The 26,833-nt window shown below is 48.7% G+C and overlaps 12 protein-coding genes across 12 annotated transcripts; 6 read left to right on the top strand and 6 right to left on the bottom strand.

Annotated features, from left to right (window-relative positions):
• Positions 1–801: 801 nt before the first annotated feature.
• VFPPC_16516 (sugar transporter) lies at positions 802–2,754 on the top strand (the record flags this gene model as incomplete). The annotated part of the gene is made up of 7 exons (XM_018294269.1): positions 802–970; positions 1,022–1,134; positions 1,196–1,462; positions 1,524–1,675; positions 1,732–1,974; positions 2,036–2,471; positions 2,539–2,754. The coding sequence occupies 7 exons, from the start codon at positions 802–804 to the stop codon at positions 2,752–2,754; spliced, it is 1,596 nt and encodes a 531-aa protein (XP_018139191.1).
• Positions 2,755–3,224: 470 nt separating this feature from the next.
• VFPPC_09317 (hypothetical protein) lies at positions 3,225–5,589 on the top strand (the record flags this gene model as incomplete). The annotated part of the gene is made up of 2 exons (XM_018287876.1): positions 3,225–4,142; positions 4,204–5,589. 2 exons carry the CDS (start codon positions 3,225–3,227, stop codon positions 5,587–5,589), a joined length of 2,304 nt encoding a protein of 767 aa, XP_018139192.1.
• A 416-nt stretch (positions 5,590–6,005) lies between these two features.
• VFPPC_09318 (ATP-dependent RNA helicase) lies at positions 6,006–7,724 on the bottom strand (the record flags this gene model as incomplete). The annotated part of the gene is made up of 1 exon (XM_018287877.1): positions 6,006–7,724. One exon carries the CDS (start codon positions 7,722–7,724, stop codon positions 6,006–6,008), a length of 1,719 nt encoding a protein of 572 aa, XP_018139193.1.
• Positions 7,725–8,486: 762 nt separating this feature from the next.
• Positions 8,487–9,434, top strand: VFPPC_09319 (carboxymuconolactone decarboxylase; the record flags this gene model as incomplete). The annotated part of the gene is made up of 4 exons (XM_022428651.1): positions 8,487–8,735; positions 8,800–9,111; positions 9,191–9,299; positions 9,427–9,434. The coding sequence occupies 4 exons, from the start codon at positions 8,487–8,489 to the stop codon at positions 9,432–9,434; spliced, it is 678 nt and encodes a 225-aa protein (XP_022284136.1).
• A 1,121-nt stretch (positions 9,435–10,555) lies between these two features.
• VFPPC_09321 (RTA1 like protein) lies at positions 10,556–11,479 on the top strand (the record flags this gene model as incomplete). The annotated part of the gene is made up of 2 exons (XM_022428652.1): positions 10,556–10,577; positions 10,626–11,479. 2 exons carry the CDS (start codon positions 10,556–10,558, stop codon positions 11,477–11,479), a joined length of 876 nt encoding a protein of 291 aa, XP_022284137.1.
• Positions 11,480–11,686: 207 nt separating this feature from the next.
• Positions 11,687–12,889, bottom strand: VFPPC_16517 (hypothetical protein; the record flags this gene model as incomplete). The annotated part of the gene is made up of 1 exon (XM_022429025.1): positions 11,687–12,889. The coding sequence occupies one exon, from the start codon at positions 12,887–12,889 to the stop codon at positions 11,687–11,689; it is 1,203 nt and encodes a 400-aa protein (XP_022284138.1).
• A 454-nt stretch (positions 12,890–13,343) lies between these two features.
• Positions 13,344–14,261, bottom strand: VFPPC_09322 (hypothetical protein; the record flags this gene model as incomplete). The annotated part of the gene is made up of 2 exons (XM_018287880.1): positions 13,344–13,945; positions 14,006–14,261. 2 exons carry the CDS (start codon positions 14,259–14,261, stop codon positions 13,344–13,346), a joined length of 858 nt encoding a protein of 285 aa, XP_018139197.1.
• Positions 14,262–16,288: 2,027 nt separating this feature from the next.
• VFPPC_09323 (cutinase-1 precursor) lies at positions 16,289–17,103 on the bottom strand (the record flags this gene model as incomplete). The annotated part of the gene is made up of 3 exons (XM_018287881.1): positions 16,289–16,562; positions 16,631–16,845; positions 16,897–17,103. The coding sequence occupies 3 exons, from the start codon at positions 17,101–17,103 to the stop codon at positions 16,289–16,291; spliced, it is 696 nt and encodes a 231-aa protein (XP_018139198.1).
• A 926-nt stretch (positions 17,104–18,029) lies between these two features.
• Positions 18,030–18,188, bottom strand: VFPPC_16518 (hypothetical protein; the record flags this gene model as incomplete). Its single annotated transcript, XM_018294271.1, has 1 exon — positions 18,030–18,188. The coding sequence occupies one exon, from the start codon at positions 18,186–18,188 to the stop codon at positions 18,030–18,032; it is 159 nt and encodes a 52-aa protein (XP_018139199.1).
• Positions 18,189–18,383: 195 nt separating this feature from the next.
• VFPPC_09324 (C6 transcription factor Ctf1A) lies at positions 18,384–20,546 on the top strand (the record flags this gene model as incomplete). Its single annotated transcript, XM_018287882.1, has 5 exons — positions 18,384–18,511; positions 18,583–18,607; positions 18,691–18,708; positions 18,757–18,890; positions 18,953–20,546. The coding sequence occupies 5 exons, from the start codon at positions 18,384–18,386 to the stop codon at positions 20,544–20,546; spliced, it is 1,899 nt and encodes a 632-aa protein (XP_018139200.1).
• Positions 20,547–20,744: 198 nt separating this feature from the next.
• VFPPC_09325 (MFS sugar transporter) lies at positions 20,745–22,544 on the bottom strand (the record flags this gene model as incomplete). Its single annotated transcript, XM_018287883.1, has 3 exons — positions 20,745–21,964; positions 22,021–22,417; positions 22,464–22,544. 3 exons carry the CDS (start codon positions 22,542–22,544, stop codon positions 20,745–20,747), a joined length of 1,698 nt encoding a protein of 565 aa, XP_018139201.1.
• A 1,395-nt stretch (positions 22,545–23,939) lies between these two features.
• On the top strand, positions 23,940–26,124 carry VFPPC_09326 (carboxylesterase; the record flags this gene model as incomplete). The annotated part of the gene is made up of 5 exons (XM_018287884.1): positions 23,940–24,385; positions 24,447–24,927; positions 25,003–25,213; positions 25,261–25,968; positions 26,027–26,124. 5 exons carry the CDS (start codon positions 23,940–23,942, stop codon positions 26,122–26,124), a joined length of 1,944 nt encoding a protein of 647 aa, XP_018139202.1.
• Between the last annotated feature and the right edge of the window lie 709 nt (positions 26,125–26,833).

Genomic DNA, 26,833 nt, shown 5'->3' with positions numbered 1-26,833 from the left:
TTCATGTTGGAGGAATCTCGATCTTGGGAGACTTGTTGCCATTGCGGATGCTCGTAGTCAATCGAAATAAGTTTGAATCAATAGCCAGAGAACTGGAGACATAATTAAATTGGAGGATTGAAAGCCATGACCGGCAAATGATTCCTTGTTTGCAAAGGCATTCTCCCCAGCTCTGAAAGACTTACATGTGACATGGGAACAGTCTGTCTGTGTGAATTCCAATCTTCTCACGAACGAACCAAGTACACTTCCCTCTTCAGTTCATTTACCGATTTAAGTCTCATTTGCCGCTTTGTCGCTTGGAGGTTGTAATGATGGTATTTCTTCGTTGTTTTAGGCGGCGATATAAACCACCGTTTATTCAAGCTAACGCCACCGTGGGGGATTTGCGTCATTCTCGCAAGTAAGATGAGTATGCTTATTACCGAAAATACACTAATGCAACGTCAATCCAGGGAGCCTATTCGAGGAAGACCAATGTTGGCAAGATCAATACCCGTTCACCCCCACAAATGAAGAGGCTATTGCGTCTTCTCCACGTCGTTAAACTGCAAGCTGGTTGATGTTTCCGGGGCCCCGCAAAGTGAAGACCGGCTCCCAGACACTACGCTGATGCTTTGGCTTATATGAAGTAGAGAAACTCCAATCAGACCCCGGGTTGGCCGTTGACTTGTTGTACGGTCTCAGTCTCCATATTCCAACACGACGCACAGATTATCATTGCGGTACTCTTGTTCAACCTGTCACTAGCTCCAAGACATCACCTTTGTACAACTTTCGTTGGAAAGCATCATGGCCACCATGGCAGACACCAAAGAACGGCTCGGCCTCGATGAAGTCGAGAGTGTAAACCCGAATCCTGAGACATATGCCGCGATTATGGCTGCGAATAAACCTGATGTGAAGGGGCCTGGATACATCAAACTTTATCTTCTCGCTTCAACCATATTTTTATGCTCTACAATGACAGGTACGACGAACGCAAAAACCTGCTACAGTATGGAGGAGCTAATTTATTCAGGTTACGACGGTTCATTAATGGGCTCCATCAATGCCCTGCCGAGCTATACTTCCTACTTTGAGCTGCCAGACACTGGGAATGCCAGCACTGGTATTGTGTTTTCCATTTTCCAAGTAAGTTATAAGATCATATCTGTAAGAGTCAACTAGGCACGAATGCTGACAAAAGGTGAAGGTTGGCCAAATGTCAGGGGCATTGTTCATCTGGATGTCAGATTGGTATGGCAGAACATGGCACATCTTCTTTGGCTGTCTCGGCGTCTGCATAGGTACAATAGTGACATCTCTATCGACAAGCCTTCCAATGTTGATTGGCGGTCGATTTTTGCTCTCGTTTTTTGCTACCTGGGCCACTTCCTCGGCGCCACTGTATCTGGTCGAAATCACACCAGCCGCTTATCGAGGCACTATCGCGGGACTGTACAACACGTTTTACTATGTGGTAGGCCAAACCATGACCATAGCTTATAAGATTATCATTCTGATAGGACATTTTGTGATAGGGCTCTGTACTTGCTACATCAGCTGTATACGCGTGCCATAAGCACGTTGGTGGCAGCGGGAACCTGGATTGGAGAGTTCCTCTCTGGCTACAGATGGTTTGTCCAGGGATCGTTGTCATACTCATCAAATTCTTCCCCGAGTCTCCGCGCTGGTAAGTCCGAGCTTATGTCGCGGGTGAAGACTATTCAGTGTATTAACATCGTCTAGGCTAGTCGCCAAGGATCGACACGAGGAGGCCAGAAAAGTCATCTCGACGTATCACACCAACGGTCAAGATGATCATCCCTTAGTTGCACTGCAGATGAAGGAGATGAGTGACTCGCTGGAAGGTGAATGCCTGACCTGGAGAGAATTCTTCGACCTCCGCATACTCTTCAACTCACGAGCAAGACGGTACCGTATGATGCTCAATATGACGTTTTCGTGGTTTGGACAATTCAGCGGTAACAAGTGAGTCGTTCAAAAAAGGCAGTTTAAAGGAGTCACAACATTGTCTAACGCCCTCATTTAGCATCGTATCGTATTACCTGCCAATCATGCTCAAGGGTATCGGCGTGACCAACACAGACACGCAGCTTATCCTCAACATTGTTTACGCCCTCGTTGGCTGGATATTTGCAACCGCCGGATCGCGCCTGCACGACATCGTGGGCCGCCGAAAGATGCTCATCTCCACCACTTGTATCATGGCTGTATGTCTGGCTATTGTAGCCGGCAGCGCGGCAGGTTACACAGAATATGGAAATCAGACCGCCTCCACTGTCAGCATCGTCTTTATCTTCCTTTTTGGAGCAGTTTTCGCAACTGGGTATACTCCGATGCAGCCCATCTACCCCGCGGAAGTTGTGAGCAATGTTATGCGGGCAAAGGCCATGGGGGTGTTCAAGATAACCTCTGGCGCTGCTGGGTTTGTCAACACCTTTGCCGGACCAATTGCTCTATCTCATGTAAGTAGCGCAGCCTATATCTTGGTTTGCCTTCGAGTACTGGGAAGCTGACAAGTCTTGGATGCAGATTCAATACTGGTTCTATGTGTTCTTCGTCGGATGGGATGCATTAGAGGCGGCATTTATATACTTTTTCTTTGTAGAGACAAAAGGTGTAACTCTGGAAGAGCTTGATGCCATTTTTGAAGCCAAAAACCCTCGCAAGGCCAGCGTGGAGGTGAAGAAGCTGCAGAGCAGGATTGCCAAAGTTGTCAAGGATGATATGGCAAGTGGCAAGGCGTAGCACTTGACTCCTTTACAGCATGGACGGTTGGGATTTGTTTGTTAATGCCGGGAGGCACGGATGAGCGATGCGGATTGAATGTTTCCGCCGCATTCCAGATGAAATTGAATTGAGTAGAGGTTGATTGTTGATGGCAAGTTCGGCCAGGTCTGGAGAGTCTGGTCTCTGGCTGTGGATGATGAGGCGGGGCAGAATCACATCAATTGGCACTTGGCTAAATTGGGTGGCTAAACTGGTGGGAGATCGCACCAGACCAAGAAATGCACGCCAAGCTGCCACAAAGCTGGCTTAGTGCACGTGGTAGCTTAGCTTGACCAACATTTTGTATCAATACAATGTTGGCTTTGGACATGATGTAAGAATCTTTGAACTCAACGTCGCTGCTTCACCAGCCTCATGTCTTGAACTCCAACGTAGCTAGCTGGTCCTTCATCACGCAAGTACCCCTTTGGGGCCCCCGCTCATTCGCGATGGCTGATGACCGGTCAAACGCCCCAGAAACCTCTCACAATCATCAAAATGCTTCTGATGATGAGGATGCTGCTCTGTCCCCAGCAGATGGCTACTTTCACAACTCGAATGTCTTGTCGCAAGTAGTGGCACCCGATATCAATGATGGCCAGAGCCGTGTCACCGATAGCCGGGAAACACGAGGACCGCTCTCTGCCAACGTGCCTCACGTTCCCAATGTCTTGGTTGAGGATCCAACGCTACGGCAAAGTGCTGCCGATGCCAAGGCCCAAGAGGCAGCAGATGAGGCATCCGGCTCCAATCCTCGAAACGACCAAGCATCGCCAGACCAGGAGCCAGAGCAAGAACAACAACAAGAGCAGACACACGACAATGGCAGTCCACAACCACAAGAAGCCAGCTCTTCGGCAGCACCAGTACAGACACCTACCACAATAGAAACTGGTGCCAGTCCAACAGCCCAGCCTATTCCACGTCCATCTTCGCCTTCACCTCCACCGTCGCCTCTATCACCACGTCCTCCACGGCGATCGACATCGGAAAACGCACCATTGATTCGTGGACATCATCGTGGCCATCATGGCAATAGAGGCTACTCTGATGCACCGCCAGCGTATTCCCGGAACCCGCCAGCATCTTATCAGTCCATCAACCCCAATCCCTCCACGGCATCCATTCCGTCAGAGAACAATGCATTTCCAGGAGAAGAGGAACCATTACTCTCAACTGACCCTCAGGCTATGAGCGTACCTTTCCCTGAGCCAGAACTACCAGTGTCGCTTGTCTTTTGGCGCCGTTTCAGCAAGGTCACAGAACGCCCAAGATATAAAAAAAGAATTGTCCTGATCCTTGCTGCAATTCTCATTCTTGTCGTTATGGCAATAGTCGCCATTACATATGCCATGTCCAATCACCATGTAAGTTGTAAATACACACCAATTCATCGAGACCGAACGTCAACCTACTGACGCTCGCCAGAAACATGACTACGTCGAAGAACCTGTTAAGCCGCCTGACGCGCCTGAAGATGATGGATTTCACTGGAATCCACCCAGGAACTGCCGCCAATCCGAGCATAGCCGCATCACTGGCAGGCAGACATATACGTTTAGTGAAGACAAAGACTTTACTATCCTCGAAGTCGCAAGTCAAGAAGATTCCCAGCCAGCAAGCCGCCGAGTCCACGTCTTTGGGGACATGTTCATTCAGCCAAGCAGTGGTTCATCCTACTCCACTGGCTCTATTCTGGTCGAATCCATCGCAAATCAAGAAGAGCTAGGACCGTTGCTTGGCTGGGACAGAAGCACTCGTACCTTCAAGCTAACCACCCCCGGTGAAGTACATTGGGACGATCGAGATTCGGATCCTTGTATGCAAGTCCGCATCACCATGTCTGTCCCACAAGATGCCGTTCTCAACTCGCTTTCCCTTCAATCGCAGAATCTCAATATCAAGGTCCACGAGGGCCTGGCATTGAGTGTGATGAGCCACGCTGATGTCCTAACAATGGCCGGTGACGTCATTTTTCCGAAAAGGCAAAAGAACGAAACCCTGGTTCCTTATCGTCTCGAAACGAGCGACTTGACCGTGCAAGCTACGGCTGGCAACTTGCGTGGATGGTTCCCTATATATGACACGCTGATACTAGCCACACATTCTGGTAACGTCGTCGCAAACGTAAGCCAAAAGCTGCCCAAGTACCCCAAGGCCACTGCGTCGAAGCTAGGCGTAAAAACGCACACCGGACATGTAACCATTTCAGAGTCTCACATCGACACATCCTCTGGACGGTCGAGGTTGCGGGAGCATCAGGTAGCCGTCGAAGGAGACACAGGCAACACGGATATCGAAACTCTTTTTGCGTCCATGGTCCTCATAACCTCCCAGAGCGGAAATATAAAATTGAATGCCTGGCCAGCTTCAGACAGTGATTGCGTAAGATGGGGCCACAAGTTTTGCTTGATTTCGACAGAGACCAAATCAGGTTCTACTGCTATTACGATCAATCCGCCCCGAAAGTTGAAAGCAGGCAGCCCAGATCAGGGGAACTCTACATTTGATGACGCAATATCTCCCTTTGATACCCATGTCGGAATGTCAGGCAACCTTACCAAGCTCCAGTCCGAGCACGCTTCAACAACTGGGAAAATCACAGCCAAATATCCGCGGTCCTGGCAGGGAACGGTAATTGGTTCAACTCTGACGGGCAACTTGTCATATCGCGGCAAAGATTTAATCATGAAGAAGTGGGATGCTGTCAACAAGCGATTGAAAGGAGTCAAAGGAGAGGGAGACTCTGTGCTCGTCGTGAGTACATTGTCAGGCGATCAGGACGTCTTGGTGGGTGACGAAGAAGATGCGTAAGGAGGGTTCGGGCTTATGATTAGCATGCGAAGCCGGTCAACCGGCTCAACGAGTGAACGGCTTCTTCTTTTTTTTTTTTCGCGTTCTTCCCTGCTTTCCCGCGATGCATAGAAACAGGAGGCCCGCTCGTAGGCGTTCTGGATATTACAGTGGGGGATATGAAGATATGAAAAACAGACTATCACATCTCTAATACCATTTGATCTAAGCATAAATGACGAACAGTTAAGAAGCTGTTGGACTATTCCTCCTCCCACAGTGAAATGCTAGAATCGCCCTCCCCAAATGACCTGTGTTGTAGTCAAGCTGTTCCTGGAATCGCTTCCCGAATTTCCGTGCATTACATGTAATGTCAAACTTTTACCTCTACCCAACTCCGTTGCAGTGCCTATACCCCATGACCAGATGTGTCAAACCTATCGCCCGCCCCTGGCTGCTCTCCCTCTAGGCTTGTCAGGCACAACATTCAGCCCCTTGGTCCCCCTCAACCCCATCTTACCAACCGTACTTTTCTGGATAGCAGGCGTCTCTGGCGTCCCAAGCCCATCACGCGCAAATATATTAGCCTGTCGCACAAGCTCCGTCTTATCCCACCGCAGCCCCTTCATATGATTGTTGTAGTAGCCCAACCACGCCTTGTAAATCTGTCCCTTTTCCTCCTCGTCAATTGTCTCTAGAATGTGCTCAACCTCGTCGGCCGCCGATATATCCGCCTCATGGGGAATAAAGGTGATTTGCTTCAGAGTCCACTGCGGGAAGAAGGATTCAGCCTCGCAAATGAGGAAAATACCGCGTCCTTCGGCGTTGGCGCGCGCCGTACGGCCCAGGCGGTGGATGTAGCTTTGCTTTTCTGACGGAATACCAATTTGGAAGACTGTTGTCACACCGGGAAAGTCCATGCCTCTTGCGATGACATCAGTAGCTGCCAAGATAGCTGTAGACGCGTCACGGTAATCATTCGTGATCTTGGTTCGTTTATTCTGCGTCATTCGGCTGTGAAGCGTAGACACGGGTGGTAGTCCAGGGATCATAGAAAGGACATGTCCGTAGAATCCGGCCTGAGCAGCGGTGGGGGCAAAGACAATGGCCTTGAAGTTTTCGTGTTTACGGGCCTCTTCTCTTATGGCGCCGACCATGCCTGCGGCGACGGATGAGAAGGTGGGCACCTTGATGAGAACTTGAGGCACGCGTTCGTGCGTGTTTGCTTCGCCTTCTGGGATTGTAGAGATGAATTTGTATCCTGGCGAGAGGACCAGACCAGCTACTTTGTTGACGTGGGCGGCAATAGTAGCTGAGAATAGCATGCCTTGTCGGTTGACCTCCTGCTTGTCGGGTAATTTGCTGACAATTTCTCGCAATGCGGGCATAAAACCCATGTCCAACAGCCTATCAGCTTCATCTAGTACAAGCGTGTCTAATTGTCTGAAAGCCCAGAGGACATCTTCATTGGACATGTGATCGATGAGTCGTCCCGGCGTGGCAATGAGAACATCGCACTTGTTAAGAATTTGCTTTTCTTCTCGGTCCTTGTTGGTGCCGCCGATGGCGGTACACACGCGATACTTTGGTAGCCTCTGCAGTAGAGATGTGGCTTCCTGTGCAATCTGTAATGCCAGCTCACGGGTTGGTGAAATAACCAGGAGGGAGATGGTTGAGGTTCCGGGTTGCTTTTTGGTGATCATGTTCTGAAGGGCGGGCAGTAAGAAAGCAACAGTTTTGCCTGTGCCGGTCCTGGCTTGGACAAGACAGTCGTGACGGTTAGGGGGTAAGAGTTCCCATAGAGTTGCGGCCTGAACTGGCATCATGTGGTCGAATTTGAGATCTTCCGTGATGGCTTGGGTGAGTGAGGGATGAAGGTGCTGCGCATCAAGATCAGCAAATCGCGGAGTGTCGAGAGGTACAGCTTCGGTCAGAGGCGGTTTTGAGTCAAATGTCGGCGGAGGCGTCTCATCCACATCCATCGGTGAAGGGGTATCAGTAGGAGTGTCATGATGCCTCTGCGCCGAGCTTCTTTCGAAAACTTGCTTGCCACCGCGATGCTGTCCACGTCCACGTCCTCGTCCTCGACCACGCCCACCACCCTGGCCACGGCCACGGCCATGGCTCTGGCGATGTCCGCCCTGTCTGTCGCTCATGGCGACGGTTTGGATGATTTGTTGACCGGATGTGATGTTCCTGGCAAGACTCTTGCGGAAAAGCGTGCCAACGGTGGTAAAACGCCCTCGAGCCGTTGAGGGATGAATGTTGCAACTTTACTAAAGATGTCAAGTCCAGTGAAGGCTCAGATGTTGACGACCCACTAAAACCACTGATCGTTCAAAAATCCACAAATTGACTTTTTTGCGAACCCAAACCTTCGTTCACTTAGCACGCCGTGCAAGCGGTGTGTAACACAGCCCAAGGGCAGCAAACCGTCAATTGAATTGGGTCCCTGTTGGGCAAAAATAGTAAACTATTAATCATGCTCGTGGTTTATTGGAGCCATCAGATTTGGGTATGAAGGATTGCAGTTTCTCATCGTCCTTCGTTGCTTGCAGCAACCCCTTCACGTGCAGCCAGCAGAATACATCAAATTGACTCACACAAACGCGCCAGACGAACTGAGAGATGCAGCAATCTTCAATATTCCCGTCGGCACTTTACGACATGGGAGGCGTCTAAAGTATCACCGGCGATGTAGAGTCATAGGAAAATAATGGTGGCGTAGCGATCTACCCTGCAGCTGAACCAGCCGAACAATGCCGTCGAAAAGGCGTGCGAAGAGCCTCGGCAAAATTTTGGCATTACATATAAGATCAATCAGGCTCTTTGTTTGAAGCATCTCTCTCTCGCTTGATGCGAAAGCATTGACAACCTGAAATAGACGTCTTGGCTCACACTTTACACAATAAAACAAGATGCCTGCGCAACAGCCCATTTTGACGGCCCAGTTCGTTGACGAGTTGAAGCACCACCCAGCATTACCCCAAGGCTCGTGGTATGTCATCAGCGCAGCCGTCCTATGCGCACTCAACTGTCCCAATGAAGTGGCCGAATTGTTTAAATATGCCATTGAGGGAGAACCCGATACAGCTGCTCAGCAGAGGGTTGCAGAGCGACTTCGCGAAGCGCTCATAAAGGTGATTCCTGTATCTGGGATGCCAAAAGTAAGCAGTATCTCTACAAGCGTAATATCGTAGCTATCGTATATGAAAATCTCACTGCATTCAGTCGATAAGAGCTCTCTTGGCACTTAAACCGAAAACTCCGCCCGAGCTTCTCCATGAGTCGAGCCACGAGACGGCTCGGACGATGGACTTTACCAAAACTGCCGCGTCGGATGTGTTTGCCCGTGGAGAGAAGTTCTTCGATACAGTCTATGGCAACAAGTCTGCTTCACTTATGAAGGTGATGGATTCATGCGGAACGCCAGACTTAGGTGCATCCGCGCGATTAATGTACAGTTTCTTTCTCGGCAACACAAGTGTGCTCTCGGCAAGGGAGACCATGTTTGTTACGTTTTCCGGCGGAATAGCGACTGATGTACGTTTCTTGATCTGCTGCAGCCGTTTGCAGATAAGCAAAATACGCGTCATTGTTATCATGCTGACGAGACTGGAAGGTCCAAGATATTGTCCTAAATCACATGCGCGGCGCTATCAACCACGGGGCGACGGTACAGGAAGTAAATGCCGTTCGTCAGCTAGCAATATTGATATGTGAGCGGGCTGGTATGAAGCCAAATGGCCGGGGATGGCGTACTGATGTGGCTCATCTGTGACATCTCAAGCAGTTGAGTTGCTTCCGAGGCTGATGTCACAACAAGCGACTTGGAAGTATCCAACCAACACGAAGTAGGCGACTGATGAGCTGGAATTGACGCACTTAGTGCGAGATTGCCGCCTGGAGAACGAACTCTACTCTACCAGACAGTTTATTTCCACAGTGCCGGCTCAATAGATGTAAAGAATACCAATCTGCAAGACAATTTGCGGTCTTAATGTCCTGTCGCATGATACATGGGGACCTGGTAAGATCATTTCGAGAAACCCACCGAACTACGGTGAGGGTCAAAAGTATTTGAATTGACCAGTCAAAGGTATTTGACTGCGTATCGAGTTGCGTATCAAGCCATATGGAGATGTGCCAGTGAATTCTTGGAGGTGGGCAAACACTTTTTACCTTTGCTACAGACCCAATGATCAACATTGAGGAAACAGTCCTATTTGCTGCCTGCAAACATCATATTTTCCACCGATGAGATGCTTTTCGCCTAAAACACGTCTGTGTGGCATATTCTATCGCCGTGGCTTGTGATCAATGGCAGTAAAGTACTTAGCATACTGCCAAAAAGCCTCAGCGACTGGGCCACCAATTGCGATAAACTTGGGCAAATCAATAGACTGACATCAACAATTGATAGTATGTAGCATCAACTTTTAGCCCGAATAGCCCTTAGCCATTAAAAATAACTTGGCTTGCTCTGAAGCCGCGTGTCAACGATCAGATTTGACAATGTGGCTGAGACCAACCAGCCCAATGCCCGTATTCCGTATAAGCTACGCATCAAACTCTCGCGCACATTCTGTCTCAAACCGGCTAGCTTGACATGATAGATCTCACTAGGGACTGATTGTAGAATCCTGTAAGTCAGGAAATGGCCATATTTTGCGCTTCTTTCTTTGTCTCATCACAGCGCGCATTTCACACTGACTACGCGCGCTATTGCATACCTCGCAGAGTAAATCCGTCAGCTTTTTGTAGTCAATCATTGGTTAGCTGACGAAATGAATTATCTGTCGCCAGAGGCGCAGCTTGCGCGACCGTATCTGTTACGGCTCCTTTGTGTCTTCCATTTTGCGCGCTGCTGAATTATAAAACTGCGCGATGGCGACGTTAGAATCTTCTCAGTGAATGTTTTCAGCACTCACAACAACAACCTCACCCCCTTGACTCCAATACATACTGCAAAGGCATTCTATCCACAATGTCACAGACATCGAACGATCGTGAGTTCAACCCCCAAAACCAGGCCGACATGACGCTAACACACCCAGAACCTGAAGTTCAGGGCTATCGAGATCCCAATTTTCCCAATCCCGATGGAGACATGGACACACCCATCATCATCTATGGGTACACCCCATCATTCGCCCTAGCCATGGTCGCAGTAGTTTGGTTCTTCCTTTCGTTCATCTTTCACCTCGGCCAAACTATCCGTTACCGTAGCTGGTGGTTTATCCCCTTCTCTGTCGGTCTCGGGTTCGAAGTAGTCGGCTACATCGCCAGAAGTCTATCCGCCAAGAAGGACCCATACCACCTCATATACTATATCATCAACTACTTCTTTATTGTTACAGCTCCCGTGCTCATGGCAGCAGGGATATACACCATCTTGTCAATCATGATCAAAAAACTTGGGGAAAAGCACTCACCTTTCGCACCGAAAGCAATTCTCTGGTTCTTTATTACATCCGATGCCATTGCTACTGTTGTCCAAGTGACTGGTGCGGCATTAGTGGGCAGAAAATCAGCTGCGAGACAGGATCCAACAGCCGCAGGCAACGTGCTGCTTGCAGGACTTGCATATCAAGTCTTTGCAATGACCGCATTTGTTGCCATATGTGGCTTGTTTATCTTTCGAGCCTGGAGAGTCATTTCTGATACTGGATTACGTCTCTTCATTGGTATCTTTGCCGTCTCAACAGCGCTGATCTACCTTCGTACTGTGTTTCGATTGGCGGAGGCAGCGCAGGGTCTTTGGGGTTCACTACAAGTTCATGAGGTTTATTTTGCTTGTCTTGAGTTTGCACCAGTTGCCCTTGCTGTCCTGCTTTTCGGGGCGTGGCACCCTGCGAGGTGTATTCGTGGTGAGGCAGAACCGCGAGAGAAGAAGGCTGGTGTTGTTTGACGTGTGGGAAATCTCAGCCCACAAGGACAGATGGGTACAATATTGGAGATAAACGTATGAGATTGGCCACGTAGAATGCTCGATAGACTTGATAGTATTGTTTTCAATCCATTTTCAACCCTTTGACAGCTGGATATGACTCAGTGTGCAATATCGAAGCACTACATCGGGAATACATCGTAAGACTTCAATGAATAATATTGACATTTATAATTGGAAATACTGCAAGCAAAGTTCCGGCCGGTGCTGGCTTAAGTCCCACCTGCCCGGCCTTCTCCTTTCCAATTCATGATTAGGGTGTTCAGGGAGTGCACCAAATGCGTGGACATCAAACAGCCAAAATCCAAATGCAGATGGTGTTGACTCTATTAACGCCTCGCTAGCTGACTTTTCAGCAGGACCGTATATGGTGAGCTCACTTAACCAGCGCTCCCTTTGTTGCTGCAAACTATCTTTCCCGTCTTCGAGGGTGTATATGTCGAAGGCTAGAGGCTCAAAACCGAGTAAGACCCTGTAATCAGTGCTGGGAATTACTCGGCCACCGAAAGCGTTATAGAAGTAGCGGCCCCAGGTGCAAATCATCTCTCGTGGATCACCGTGCAGGAAGGTTTTTGCCAAGTCTTCTTCTACTTGTCGAGGGTCTGGGGATATACGGTCAAAGCTAGGTGACATTGTAGTAACAGGCAGAGAGGAGTTAATCTGATTTTGCGACGCTGGCTCCCCAGTGTAATAGCCAATGACATAACGACCAACCCGTTGAAGTTGGACGAAAAGTACCTCGCGGAGCTGCGCCAACGTCTCGGTGTAACTTTCAAGGTGTGGCTGCGGCAGAGACGAGAGGTCGATGTTGCAGATGCCACCGGGGCCGCTCAACATGTTTGAGTCGACGGCAAGATTCAAAAGCCCTATCTGTAGAGGATCATGAAGAGTCTTTAGGTCGTGAAGAAAATCAGGCACTTGGCCTGTGTCTGTGCTTAGGAAGAGATGATCAAATTCAGGGTTGAAGTAGAAGAAGCTGGGTTTCATGTCCTCGCTTTTTGTCTTGCCCTTGACCATCCAGCAGGGAATGTGCACTCGATAGAACGATAGTGCTGCATCACGAGATTCTTTGCTAACTCGGAATAATTTGCTAATTGTGCCGTAGCCTTGAATCACTATACCGTAGTCTTCGCACTCATGGGTGCTTGGTCTTTTTTCTGGCATCTTTCCTGGACCCCAATCTCCCTGTCGAGCGAGAAGACCGTCCATTAATAGCCGGTTACGAATGCGCACTTTGATCAATCGAGGGTGACGTAGCACATGATGCCATATTTTTATGCGCAGCTCAGGTGGAAGCGCGGGGAATACATCGAAAGTCCCAAGCTCGGCTGTCGTTGGGCCGGGTGAGAATATTTGAAGATGTGGCGGCATAGCTGTCATTATTAAAAGTGTCTGTACATATTGTGATGAGCCAAGCCTGAGAACACGACAATTTACTGACAGTTGGTGGATGCAAGTTTGTTGTGCTGTGACGCTATGTAGGAATGATGAGGGTTGATAGAAGATGACGAATGGCTGCGGGTGGCGTCCTGTAGCGTCACAATCAACCAGGCAACAATTGAACCTAACCATCGCTGGAGATTGGCATTTTAATGACCATCCAGGGTTAGAATTCGATAAGCCATTCCACAATCAGTGGTGAGTTGGTAAAATGACCAGGGTTCAGATCCCCGACATAGCCCACAGATGTGTTCTGCTAAAGCTCTTAGGGCAACTACATTTCATCAGAACATACAGACAAAGGTATCAAACTCGGGGTCTCCATGAAATACTAATCAGATTTATTACCTTCCGCTGTTCTTGACCCCAACCTACCGTAACCATGCTAATCATTCGTCATAACTGGCCCATACAGCCGCAAATGCTCCTCAGCTAAACTAGACGGTGCATTTTCCTCGAACTTGTAGTTCCAAATATCACTCGGGGTCATATTCCCATACAGCCGTTCATCCGTATTGTAGGTACTCGTGCTTCCAACATGTTGCACAACCACGGGCGTCAGTCCCCATCGCAGTCCTCCTTTAGCATTTGCATAATCCTCGATGAAGCTGTCAGTAGGCGACTCTGACCATCGATTCTTCTCGAAAAGCGGCAGAAGCTCCTTGGTGACAGTAGTTTGAGGGAAAACAAGGGCCTGGCCGCAGCATGCATTTTTGGGCATCAAGTGCACACCCTCGGGCTGCGGCTGTACGCAGTTGGCCCCCGCGGCGAAGTACAGTATTATCAGGAGGGGAGTGAAGACAAACGGTACAAGTAGGACAACTGATCGTGTGAGATGTCGTCGGGCTGAGGTTACAAATCGGCGTGCCAAAAACAAGGCGCATAAACTACTCGTGGTACTGACAACGGACCATCCAAGGTATCTGCGCCACGATTCGACGTTCCACCCTCGAAGACCTTCATGATGGAAGAGTCGCAAATAAAGGACTGATACCCTGATTAGTTTCATACTAATGAATTGAACGATCTGACAGCATCGTAACCTACAGTCTGTGTGGGCTGCCCCCCACGACTCCACTGATGCTATTCCCAAGGCTTTCATTGTTCGATGGCGCCATCCATGCAAGAAGACAACGTCGTCTTCAACTAGCAGCATGTACGGCGCACCGCTCTTTGTGCATTCGTCCATGAGAATTGCGTAGTCGAACTTCGACTTTACCGCATGTGTTTTGTTATCCTCCATTTGTTGCGCAAGAGCCAGTCGATCGGGATCGTCGTGATACGATGCAACTTTATCAGCCATCTTGGTGAGCCAAGGTTGGCCATATTCGGGATGCCGGTGCTGGTCTATGTGTGCTATTAACACGACAAAGTGAAGACGAGCTCGTTCTCTCGGCGATAGTCCATGTTGGAGTGAGCCTACGGTCGCCTTCAGGTATGAGATCCCATCTCTTTGTACCGAGGGAATGCCAACGCATAGCTCAGGGGGACTATCTCTACTTCCATTTCGCCCCTGGTCGTTTCCGACAAGATCAGCGTATCGTAGAGCTTGCTGGATTCGATGCGCTGAATACACCGGCGCGTGAGCTCGCTTCGCTTGAAAGAACAATGATGTTGGATCTCTCCAACATTTCGTACCGGTGAATACTATAAGTAAGGAGTACTGGAAATGATAAATGTGCCCATTAGATACGATGCTTGAAAGTCGCGCGCATCATCGTAATGCTAGTGATGCTATCACGCGCGGGGACGGGTTAACGCAATGACAACACCGGTTTTCACTCACTACCAGAAGGAAGCCCAAGACAAGTACTGTGTTGGGATGCACATTACGGCTGATTTGACAAAGGGGTTTCATGAACACAGCCCAGGAGAATGGCAGAAGAACGGATGTAAACTAAGTCGCAAGTGCAGCGCTGCATATACAGTACTGGGTCATGAAGGACGACGGATCATGACATATGCTGGACACGGGGAAAGCAAAAAGCCACCATAATCTTTAACTAGACGAAGCTGGGAGTCCATATGGCCCCGTGCTGCCTGCTTGGGCCTTCTACATGACCGAATCCGCGGACTTGCGTCAAAGTGCTCCATTTCTGTTGGTACCAACACCTACTCTTTTGGAACTGTACATGCGACTGTTTCCATAACCAATTGAAAAACTCTTCTTGTGTAACATGTTGGACACACGGCTCGGCGGTTGCTACATACGGAGCAGAATGTGATAACGAACCAGGCTGAGCCCACAATTGCGCCTTGGCATATATCATACGCTTGCCAGCAAGCTATTCTATAGTAATCGGGAATAAGTGGCAGCTTAATGCTGCTCATAACATGCGCTCATATGATTTGAGTGGTGGAATTTATTAGTCGGTCGTTGGGCTAAAGACCTTAGTCTCCACATGAACATGGTTGGCCGGTTATTAAATGCTTTTAAAGACACTGGCGTATTACTATGAGCTTGGCAGCTGTACTGTGCCAATGTGATACTTGGCCTAAGAGTGGATAGACAAGTAGTCCAGTGTACAACCAGCAAAGATAGGAGCTCATGGTTGTGCTTGAACTTGGCGAAAGTTGTCCATACATCAGTCTTAACACTGAGAGAAGAATCTGCTTAAGGAAGATCTACTGTGATTGTGTTTGGTTATTGAGGTCAGGGGTTGTTTACATTTGCTTGAAGTGGCGCCTGTGGGAGCATTGTTGGTCCGGGAGTCTGTTAGCAGCCACACAATAATCTTCCGATTATGGTAAACCTATTAGCTCCCAGGTTTTGAGACAAAGCCTCAACGAACAATCGCTAGCGAAATTGTCAAGTGTTATGACCCTTTCGTTCGCGCCTAGCAGTGCTGCTTACCCTTATGAGGGTGCTTCGGTCGAAGCGAATTTACCGAGCATGTGTAGCGGTTACCCTACAACTACTCCGTTTATGACAGAATTTTAATCTTCACGGCATTTCGGGATGCCAGTATTTAGTTTAAGACCTATGGTATTGTATCTGGTCGAAGGGTCAAGCGGGTGTTGTAGTGCGTAGTCTCACAGGGGCAAGGGCAAAGCCACCAGCCAAGTGGCTTTGAGTTGGTCACAATACTTAGATTAGGCTGCACAAAACACAGAAAACTCCCAATATAGACTTGTTCAAATATATACTCTGGCGAATCTAAAAACCCACCGTAACGAGAAAGGAATGGGTCAACCTTATTTGCCTCAATAGAAATAACCAGCCAACCCAGGACCAACGCTAATGAAGAGGCACGAGATAGGGAGTATAACGTTCCGCACCAACCATATTCAACAGGATTGGCTGGAAACTCTCAAAAGTATATGAAGCGTTTAAGCCGTGGTGACCTTGCTAATCAAGAATTGAGGAGCGGTACTCGACGCGGCTGGGCCGTACGCAAGATGCGCAGGTGTGATTGTGAGCGTGCCAACGCAAACCAAATCGCCGGGATTGCAGAAAACCTTGAGTCTGTCGGACGGATAGTTGGGAATCTTGCCACCATTTTGCTGATTTTTGGTGTACCCGAAGAGAACCGTACCGACAACTTGGTTCCGAACAGTAGTACTGAGCCCGCTGATGGAAGCAGCGGTAAGGGCAGCACCTTGACTGGATTTTGGAATATATGATTAGAAAATACTGCAAAACTAGTGGTGGAGTTGTGTAAATAATCTAACCTGTAGCCCCCGGCAACTACGTTGGCATTGGGGCATTTGGAGTTTGCCAGGTTGAAAAGACGAGTCATCTCTCGAATGGCAGCGGCGCTTGTTCCGGCGGGTAAGAAATTATCAGCCAGGCTTGCGGTATAAGGTCCTCCAACGCCTTGGACCCAGACATTGTTGGCACCGAAGCGACTTTCTAGGTTGCTGGCGACAAGTGGTCCAAGTGATCCCTGTGTTGTGTAAGTTGAGGTATCAGATTTGCACTTGGACATTTATCCTACCATGTTACCGGACTCAGTTGAACCACGAGCAAAGATAAAGATAACAGGAGGACATTGACCACTGCCATTCTGGAGTTCGTTACGAGTTATTCCAGAATCTTGGCGGGCGTCAAGATCGCGGATATCAACGGGAACGATCTCTGGGTAGGCAGCTGGGGCAGCACTGGCGAGCCAGCAGAAGAAAGTAGTAGCCAGGATGAACTTCATTTTGGAAACAGTGAAGAGGAACACTTGGATGTAAAAGGATCAAGTCTTGCAATGATTCAGTAGACGGCTCAGTTAAACCAGGTGAGACTGAATTGTATTTTTCGACATTCAACAGATTCTGTGAGAGGGAACTCAATGGCGTATTTATACATTTATAATTTATTTGGCCCTCATTACTCCCTTGAACAATTTGAAAGCTACAGTCTCTGACACCATCAAAAATGTGTTGCACTAGGCAGTGTAGCTTTAGATCAAGCATTCCAGTGCCTCCAGTCGTGTCTACAAGACAACCCCATCTCATAGCACCTTGGCATCCACACGACTTACAAAACGCGGGGTGCAGAAAGTAGCACCAAGATGCACTCCCGGTATCGAAAAAGAGTCTGAAGATCCGATTCACGACAGCCTTTGAGTATAGTCCTCGGTATTTGAAGTCCGAGAACAGCATCTCATTGGGCCACGATTCCACACAGGAGAAAATTGTAAGGGCATCACATGTCCCCAAACTCACTGACAGGGTAAACAGCTCCGTCTCGCGTCGCATGAAATGCACTCACGCAACCCACATACCGATACGGCTAAAAAAAGGACAAACTAAGAACCTTCTAAAGCTGGTAACCAACTCCCCGTGGGTTGGGAAGGTCAACTGGCTAGTTACCCCAACCCATGGCCCCTCATTTATCCGCCTGCAGATTTGGATCATGTTGCTGAAACCGTCAAACTCGCAAGTTGCTCCAACTCTCGGCAAATAATGAGCATCAGAATAGTTTGATAGGGCAAAGGCCCACTGCGCGGAAGCTTCCGGTTATTTAGGTTACTACAGCCCTGTTGTCTCCGGTCATGGTTATAACATCGGGCATACGGCATACCAGAGGCTTGGATGAAGGTCGATTTGGTGGCGTTTTGAAGAGGTTTGGCAAAACACTCTACCCACTAAATTCCTTCGCCAATCTCACAGTCGGCTGCAGCTTGGCATGAGGCGGCCAATCGGATGTCACAGAGAGATGTCTGATGCCGAGGGCCAGGTTATTGCTTTCCCCAGCGGAGAAGGACAGCACGTGGCGGAAGTTGCGGGCGTTGAACATCCTCTCGATGAGGACCAAATTAGCCGACTGTGATACCCAAGTAACCTAACGTTGTCAAATGCAATCATCGTCGAGAAGAGACAGTGGCAGATCACCTATGGTAGTTGCGTGGCGCCTCGGTCGGCCTGTCTTCATCCTCGGTTGACTGAATGCGTTCGTCTGTGATCGAATCAAATAGCCGCCGTTGCTCACAACATGTCGTCCCCGAACTCCTCATCAAGTGACGGTCGTATCCTTGGTGGGGCCGCGTCTTCATTCCCCGGATTCCAGGATTCATGTCTCAAAGACATCACACCCGCTGGGCAATCTACCAACTTCCGAATGTAAGTGGCAGTCGTCTAACTCCACTCCAGTTGTTGGTTCGGTGTGGACTGACGATACCAAATTCGTTTAGGCGACGCTCATCTGCTGCATGCGAGGTCAGTGTTGATCCCGAGTCCTTCATGGCTCTACTGTGCTCCGTTTGAAGGACAGTTGCTAACAGGACTGTGATGTTTTGCAGACATGCAAGAAGCTGAAGGTAGGCCTAAGCCATCAATAGGTGAAGCAACTAGCTGACAATACGTAGATACGATGTAGTCGTGATAACCCTGGGATGCCCTGCGCCAAGTGTGCGGCATTCAAAATCGACTGCTATGTTGCCAAAGGTTCCAAACCAAAGCAATCAGGCTATCGGCCGCAAAAAGAGAAGGCTGTGAAGAAGTACGTTGGCTAGGGCTCGAAACCAATTTCTTGCCGAATAAGCGTAGCTAACCTTTCACAAGACTTCCCGTTGAGCGCGCCAAGACATCAACTCAGAATGCGAGGCCGCAGACGAGCTTTGTGACACCGCCTCCAACCGTGGCCCCTTCAACGCCGAAGGACACCATGCCGTCAGTCGACGATAGGAGTTACATAAATCTACTTGCAGAGCCGGGAATCTCTCGGGAACCAGTCACCGCCACTCACAAATTAGCTTACCTTGGTGAGCCATGTAGCATCGCACTATTAGGGCAGGAAAGCTTTCCCGAACAAATTGGGTACACTGCTCCGGTAAACAACACTCCCCTAAGCGACAGACTCGAGAAATTGGACAGGATCGAAGTCGAGATCTTGATTCGCAAGGGCGCTTTAATGTTGCCGCCGAAGCCGCTCTGTGATGACCTCATCAACTCCTACTTCAAATGGATACACCCAATAATACCTATTTTGAATCAAGCCAGGTTCATGAGGCAGTATCGCGATCGAGATAATCCGCCATCGCTTTTACTTCTCCAAGCTGTAATATTAGCTGCGTCGCGCGTATCCAACAACCCCTTGTTGACCGATTCGAATGGGTCAACCGTCACAGCCTCATGTACGTTTTATAAAAGAGCAAAGGCACTTTACGACGCCAATTTTGAAACCGATCGAGTTACTGTCGTACAGTCACTGATCTTAATCGGCTGGCACTGGGATGGCGTAGACGACGTTGTCAAGAACGTGTATTACTGGGGTCGCGTGGCAATCATCATCGCTCAAGACACAGGCATGCATCGAAGTGTGGAAGCTTCGCACCTCAGCAGCGCCGACAAAAGATTATGGAAGCGCATTTGGTGGACACTAGTTACTCGGGATCGTTCCATTGCCGTTGCCTTTGGCCGTCCGGTAATAATAAACCTGGATGATTGCGACGTCGAAACACTCGAGCATGACGACTTCATTGACGATGACGAAGACTACGAGAGATTTGCCGTCTACACCTATACTCCTGAACCAGAACATGTACACTTCTTCTTGAGATACGTTGAATTATCCAAGATTATGGGCCGAATCCAGTCATCGCTATATTCAGCCCTGCCCACAGGTCAACAGAACATGCCCGAAGTGCTACGCATAGACAAAAGCCTTGCCATCTGGCTTCGAGAATGTCCCGATACCGTTTTTTGGCCGCGCTGCCAGCCTAATTTCTGGGCTTCGCTACTACACTTAAATTATTACACGGCAGTGTGCATGGTACACAGGTTTCCATTATCCGTTGGAAGTTCGGAAACTTCCTTGCAGGAGACGTGGAACCACCCTTCACGAGACATAGCATTTCATGCAGCAGCGATGATAACGTCTATTGTTGAGAAGCTGGCGGAAGAAGACCAAATACGATACTGTCCCGCATACATTGTGCATACACTTTTCTCGGCGTTCGTCATGCATGTGTATCAGATGAGGTCACCAGAGTTGTATGTCAGACGAACAGCTCAAGGGCGCTTGTATAGTTGCATGCAGGTCACCAAGAGGATTTCGAATGTGTGGCTAGTAGGGAAGATGGTTCACAAGGTCATTGAATTCGTGGTGGACAATAAGCTATTTGAGGAACATTTCCGCAAGGCTAAGGATGACTAGGGCTAAGATCTTAGACCGAACAAAGCAGTTGAACGGCACAAAATTAATTTATGCAAGCCCAAAGGCCCGTTTCTAGCCTTTGGTACCAAAACATCGAGTCTTGACAATGTTCCAAAAACTTGTCAATATATCATTGAGATCAGTCTGTAAGCAAACCTGGGTCCTGGATGTAAACCAGTTTCGCGTCGCATACAAGCATTAGGCGCTCTGTTCATTTCCATCTGTTTTTGTCCCATCACTGGCGTCCATCTTATCTTCCGGTACACGGTCCGTAAGTCCCAGAGAAGCAGCAATGTCAAACAGTCTCATCTTCTCTTCATGAGCCGCAGTATCACCAAAGGCAATATCCATATCCTCCAGACTCTTACCCTTTGTCTCCGGGACGAAGAAAAACGTAAAACCTATAGCAATCACGCAAAATACAGCAAAGAATACGTATGTTCCCCACTTTAAGTTATCAAGCATATCCGGCGTAACTAGCCCGATAATAAAGTTACTCATCCACGTAGCGCTGCAAGTGATTGCCATAGCTTTGGACCTGTTGCTAAGGTTGAAGATTTCTGAAGGGAGAACCCAGCCAACAGGACCCAGCGAGTAGGCAAAATTAACATCGTATATGTAGATGAAAACAATGCCAGTCCAACCAGCTGCCTTGTGTTCTTTGAGATCTCCGTAGGCGCCGATAATTGCTGCGATGATGATAAGAGAAATGCACATTCCGGTAGCTCCACACATAAGAAGCGGACGACGGCCAACTTTATCAATCAGAAACAGAGCGGGCAGTGTGGACAGAGTATTGATAACGCCAAAGAGGCCTGTGGCTAACAGAGACGTGGCATTACCGGACAAGCCAAGTTGACCGAAAATCGTAGGCGCGTAGTATATAATGGCATTGATTCCCACAAACTGTTGGAAAAAGCCGATAGCGCACCCGATAAAGAGTCGTCGAAAAGCTGGCCATGTGGATACAAGCGATGCAGTCTGAGCCAGATATAGCGATACGCCAGATTTACGGGGAAACTTATCCCGAGCAATAGACTCATCGAATAAGACCTCAGATTTGATCGCAAGATACTCGCGTCGCAAAGATTCATCTTCAGATTGAGCTCGACGAAGCTTGGCCAGAGACTTCAGTGCCTTGTCCTCCTTCTTACTCATAAGGTAGAAACGAGGCGACTCAGGGTAGAAGAGCATGCCTATGGCAAGCACCAATGCAGGCAATATCTGGAGTGCAAATGGTACACGCCAAGCCGCAGCACTCTGACCAGTGCAGCCGTGAGGGCCAACATCCTTATACGGATCGAATTCTGAGCCTGAAGCACCAGTGTAAGGAACGTCAGGGGCACAGCGTGTACCGCCGATATATTGGGTGCCGTACTCTAGCCAATAACTAACGAGAATGCCCACTGTTATGCTAACTACACGATTTATCAGACATATACGTTCGAGTTTGTCAGAGTCGAGGATGACTTACACTGTTGTAACGCAACAAGAGTTCCACGTACGCCAGGGGTAGAAACCTCAGACATGTACATGGGGACAATCATCGTCAGCATACCAACTGAGATGCCGGCAACAGCACGGCCCCCGAAAAGAACTCCCGTTGTGCTAGCCGCAGCCTGAAGTGCCGAACCGAGGATGAAGACTAATACTGCTGCAAGAATAGAGCCTTTTCTCCCGATTCGGTCAGCAATGGGTCCGTTGATTAGCGAGCCGAACCATGCTGTCAACAGCAATGTTGACACAAACCAGCCCTTGAAGCCGCTGTCTGTATATACTCGAGGAAAGAGAGCACCAAATGCCTCCATTTTGAGGACTCCGGAGACGACTCCTTGGTCATATCCGAACAAGAAACCTCCAAGAGAGGAGAACTGTTTTTGTTAGTCATGAAGTTGTGCGTTGGTGTGGTCAACTAACTGCACAGAGGCCAAAAACATAGGGATTCTCGCGTAGCTGGCGGAACACGCTGCCCGAAGGCGCAGTAACAAGTTCAGACATGATGTCGAATTCGATTTTCTCCCAAGAAAGAGTGATGTAAAGTGCAGAATGACTGAAATTGGGTTGAGATACGCGATGTTGACATTCAAGATGGGAATACCCCTCTTCCCAGCCTTTCGTCGCGACTAGCAACAATTTAACTTTCTGCTACCTACGACTCATTTCAGGTAGCACCAGACTTTAAATCTAATCGTCAATGATGAACATTGCACTTATATCGTACCCCGGACTTGCTGTCAATGTGTGGGGTCGGGCGATATTCCTCCCGTCGACGAACGAGTCTGACATTGATCGGCATACTTGCAACGCGGAATGCATACTTGACTCCGCGTCCACGAATGATGAGCCATGGAGAGATCTCAACCAGCCAAAATAGGTAAAGCAGACGGTTGGTAACACGAGTGTCAAGGTTGTTTTGCTGAAAACTACCGCCGGGTGTTACTTCGAGGTATTTGGGTTCGACCATATAAACTGTCAATGAAGCACTCACACAGCTTGGATGACGGGGAGACATTCAACGCCCATCATGCATGGTTCCGTCGGTTAAATTTCGAGCTTGTCCGGTTAGTCCTCTCTTCAAGGTGTGTAGGTTGTGTACATTGAGTTCGTCAACAACAGACTGGCTGGTGATTGGATGTGGGAGCTGCGTATTGCGGCAAGTTTTACGAGCGAGAAGCCAATTGAATGAGAATAAGCGTAAGTGATCTATTGTAAGTCGATGGCACTGAGGGCTTCGGGTACAGCTTTATGTCTAGCCATCGGCCTAAGGCTGCTAGGGTCATATGGCACGCGGACAAGCTTTCTTAGGAGGCTAACTTGCGATAACTAAGAAGATAGACCAATTGTTCAGTCGCTTTCTTACAAACTATGCATAATCTTTCGTCAAATTACGGTGTTAAAGCATGGGACAACGGGGACGCAAAAACTTAGAGCCAGGGCAGGTCTTGACCCCATCTTGTTCATCTTGTCCATCTGAGGCTTTCATTTTTGTGACCATCCTACCAATAAAAAAAGCCATCCGAACTACAACGGGTCATATGAAGGAAAGAAGACGAAAGGGCAGACGGTCGAGGGGAACGCCATTTCAGCAACAATAGTTTCGCATTCCAAGTCAGACAGCCGATACAATTTGTGCCGTTCTAAAATGCTAAAGAATGGGTGCGATTGCGCCACAATTTAGAAACACCATTGCGTCCTGTAAACGACTCTTCCCAGCGTGCTCAGACAAACTCTTCTTCGCAAAGCATGCCGAGCGACCGAGACAAAGGTTCCTCAAGTCTGCCAGTTCATTGTTATCTGGTTTCTCGGCCGGTTTCCGAAGCTCCCTTGCGGCTGTGCTGTCTAAGACATGCCTTGTAAACTTGAGATGGCGGAGGGAGATCACGGAACCACGGCATGCAACTTGTGGATGACGTTGCGGGATTCTCGACAAAAAGTCAAAATACCCCCGACCAGGTTCGCTGTCCTCAAAGCATGCTTCGTTCAAGAGCTCTACAGACTACTCACGAAAAGTCTGATCTCACATCCGTCATGTGGTTACCACTCAGTTTCGCATTTCTCCTACCTGCCTTGGCTGCAGCAATAACAACAAACGACTCGATTGTGCTTCCATTTGGTAATGTTCAAGGAACAAAATGCAAGCATTCTGGCGCCAAAGGTTTCTTGGGCATTCCATTTGCAAAGCCTCCCGTTGGTGAACTAAGATTCATGCCACCAAAACTGGTGACATTGACAAATGCGACGTTTTCCAACGGCGTATTGGATGCAACAAAGCTCGGAAGCACTTGCATTCAATGGAAAAAAGTATTTGCCTGGGAGGAGCCACCGCCATCAGAAGATTGGTAAGACTTCATGCTCGGAAGATTAGACGCTACAAACCGTTGACTGATGTCATGTTTATAGCTTATATTTGAATGTCTACGTGCCACCAAACAGTAGCAGAGGCTCGGCTCTCCCAGTAAAAGTCTTCGCATGCGGTGGAGGTAACAATGCTGGAGCCGCCAACTTTCCGCTTTACGATGTCTGCAGTCTAGCTAGTGACAGCATTGTCGTGACTTTCAACTACCGACTCGGACCATTGGGCTTTCTTTCATTGTCGAAAGCTGGTATCGGCGGTAACATGGCAATTCAGGATTATCTTGCAGCGCTGAGATGGGTCAATGAGGACATTTCGTATTTTGGCGGTGACCCAACAAAGGTATTGCTATTTGGACAGAGCGCCGGCGCTGCTGATACATTTGTTGTAACAACCCTTCCAGAAGTGAAAGATTTGATCAAGGGGGCAGCGATGGAATCTGGCGGCGGCCAGGACTTGACGCCTTCTGATATAGCGCAACAGGTCGGAGAGAGTTATGCTAGCGCGCTCAATTGCGAGGCGAATAACGTACGTATTCTATGCCCTGGTCTACACCCGTAACATCTCCTTTTTTGTTTCTTTTGGCATGCTGACGGAGCAAAGTTGAAATGCCTGCAATCTAAAAGTTTAAAGGAGTTGCTTGCCGCCCGAAGGAAAACTCCGGCCCTGACCAAGAATGGCAGGTCTTTGGGCTCCGAGTTTGGTCTTAATATGCCACAAAGGAGTAATCTTAACTCGGCAGTTTTAGATGGGAAGATAGTAAAGGATGAGCCTTTGAAAGTGGGATCACGAGTGCCCATCATCACGGGCTTCAGTATGTAAAACCGAACCAGCCCACGACAACTAGCTGACGGCTTCCAGATCAGTACGACAGCTCGCTTTTCGTTATACCTCTCTTTAGTAACTCTGGATCCATCACTGAAAAGAACTATACGGACTTCCTGGCTCAATGGGGTGATAATGGTCCTCTGATCGGGAAACAATACCCTCTCTCAAGGTTTCAGCAACGAGGCAACCCAACTGGTAGCGCAGTCATTGATGCCGTCACCCACATCGCCACTGTCGCTGGCTTCATGTGTCCGATTTCTAGAAATCTGCGAGCCACCACGGCAGCTGGGACTCCTTCTTTTGCTTATCGATTCAATCACACACCGTCGTGTCCGTGGTTATGGGTGAAGGGCAGAGAATTCCCGCATGCAAAGCATTTGTCTCTGTTCAAATCAGCCCACACATCAGAACTCCCTTTCGTCTTTGGTGGTCTTTGGAACGAGCCCTGGGGCAATGGATCATGTAACGCAACTGAGAACGAGCGACAGATCAGTCGGGGTTTAGTGTCTGCGTGGACTGCCATGGCGAGTAATGGAAATCCGAGCACGAAAGATTATCAGTGGCCGCAATTCTCCGTCAATAATACAAAGGGCCTAAATATTGAACAGGATAAGATGGTAATTGGGGACATAGATTTTACCGAATGCGATTTTTGGGATGGCATATGGGCGAAGCTGGGCGGTGTTAACTTCACGAGCAATGCGTTTGGCAGTACGAACAACAGTAATTCAAGCGCCAAGGGTATGTGGTCTATTATCAGTAGGCAATATTCTCCGGCTAATTGCTGATATGTGTGCAGAATCTTCAGCTCCAGCCAGGTATAAACATTGGCATCGTGGCTCTATGACAGCCATGGCCGCGGCAATAATCGGGGCTAGCACAGCAGTCTGGAGCTGAGATTGCCGAGACTCGCTCGTTTATGCACTAATAGATTAATGTATCGTCAACAACCCTGAATTCCAGATTAGTGGGTGTGGCTTGCCATAAACAACTAATGTGTTGGAGCTATTTCTTTCGGTGTCCGGTCGGGAGTTTTGATAGTTGCTGATAGATGTACCCCATGTTTCGAGTACAATAATTATATGACATTTTGATGATAAGCGGCAGGCACATGGGCTATTCCTGGACACCGAAGCCTCTTATTCCATCGCACGTCACTGTTGTCCCGAGAGTCTATCATCACGCTGGATGTTCATAACTGGTTTCCTTTCCGGTCAACACATCCGAGGATGCAAAACATCTTGTGGAGCCGTTTGTGTAAACGCCGAAGACACCGATAGAAGCTGAATCCCCACAAGAATCAATATTCGAACGTATGGCTCCTGGTGATGGCTGAGCCGGCTTCAGGTACAAAAGCCACCACGGCTCCGTTTCTGGTAATTTTAAATGACAAAGCGCCAAAACTGGTCAGTGCATGAGCTGATGGCGCTTTTCGTTCTGCAACACAAGACCTTTGTCTGCGTGTCGTGGCGGGCAGAGTTGCCTGTCAAGCGCCATGGCTAACAATAGCTTGTGCCACAGTCGTTCGTCCCTGAGTCGACGGACCAGACTTTATTTTGCGTAACCTGCCCCTGGTGAGCACTGCCCATGAAGATGTCACGATGTG

This window comes from Pochonia chlamydosporia, chromosome 7, assembly GCF_001653235.2.
Source record: "Pochonia chlamydosporia 170 chromosome 7, whole genome shotgun sequence".
Classification (NCBI taxonomy): Eukaryota; Fungi; Ascomycota; class Sordariomycetes; order Hypocreales; family Clavicipitaceae; genus Pochonia; species Pochonia chlamydosporia.
Note: the sequence above shows the minus strand (reverse complement) of the source record. Positions and strands in the feature narration are given on the sequence as shown.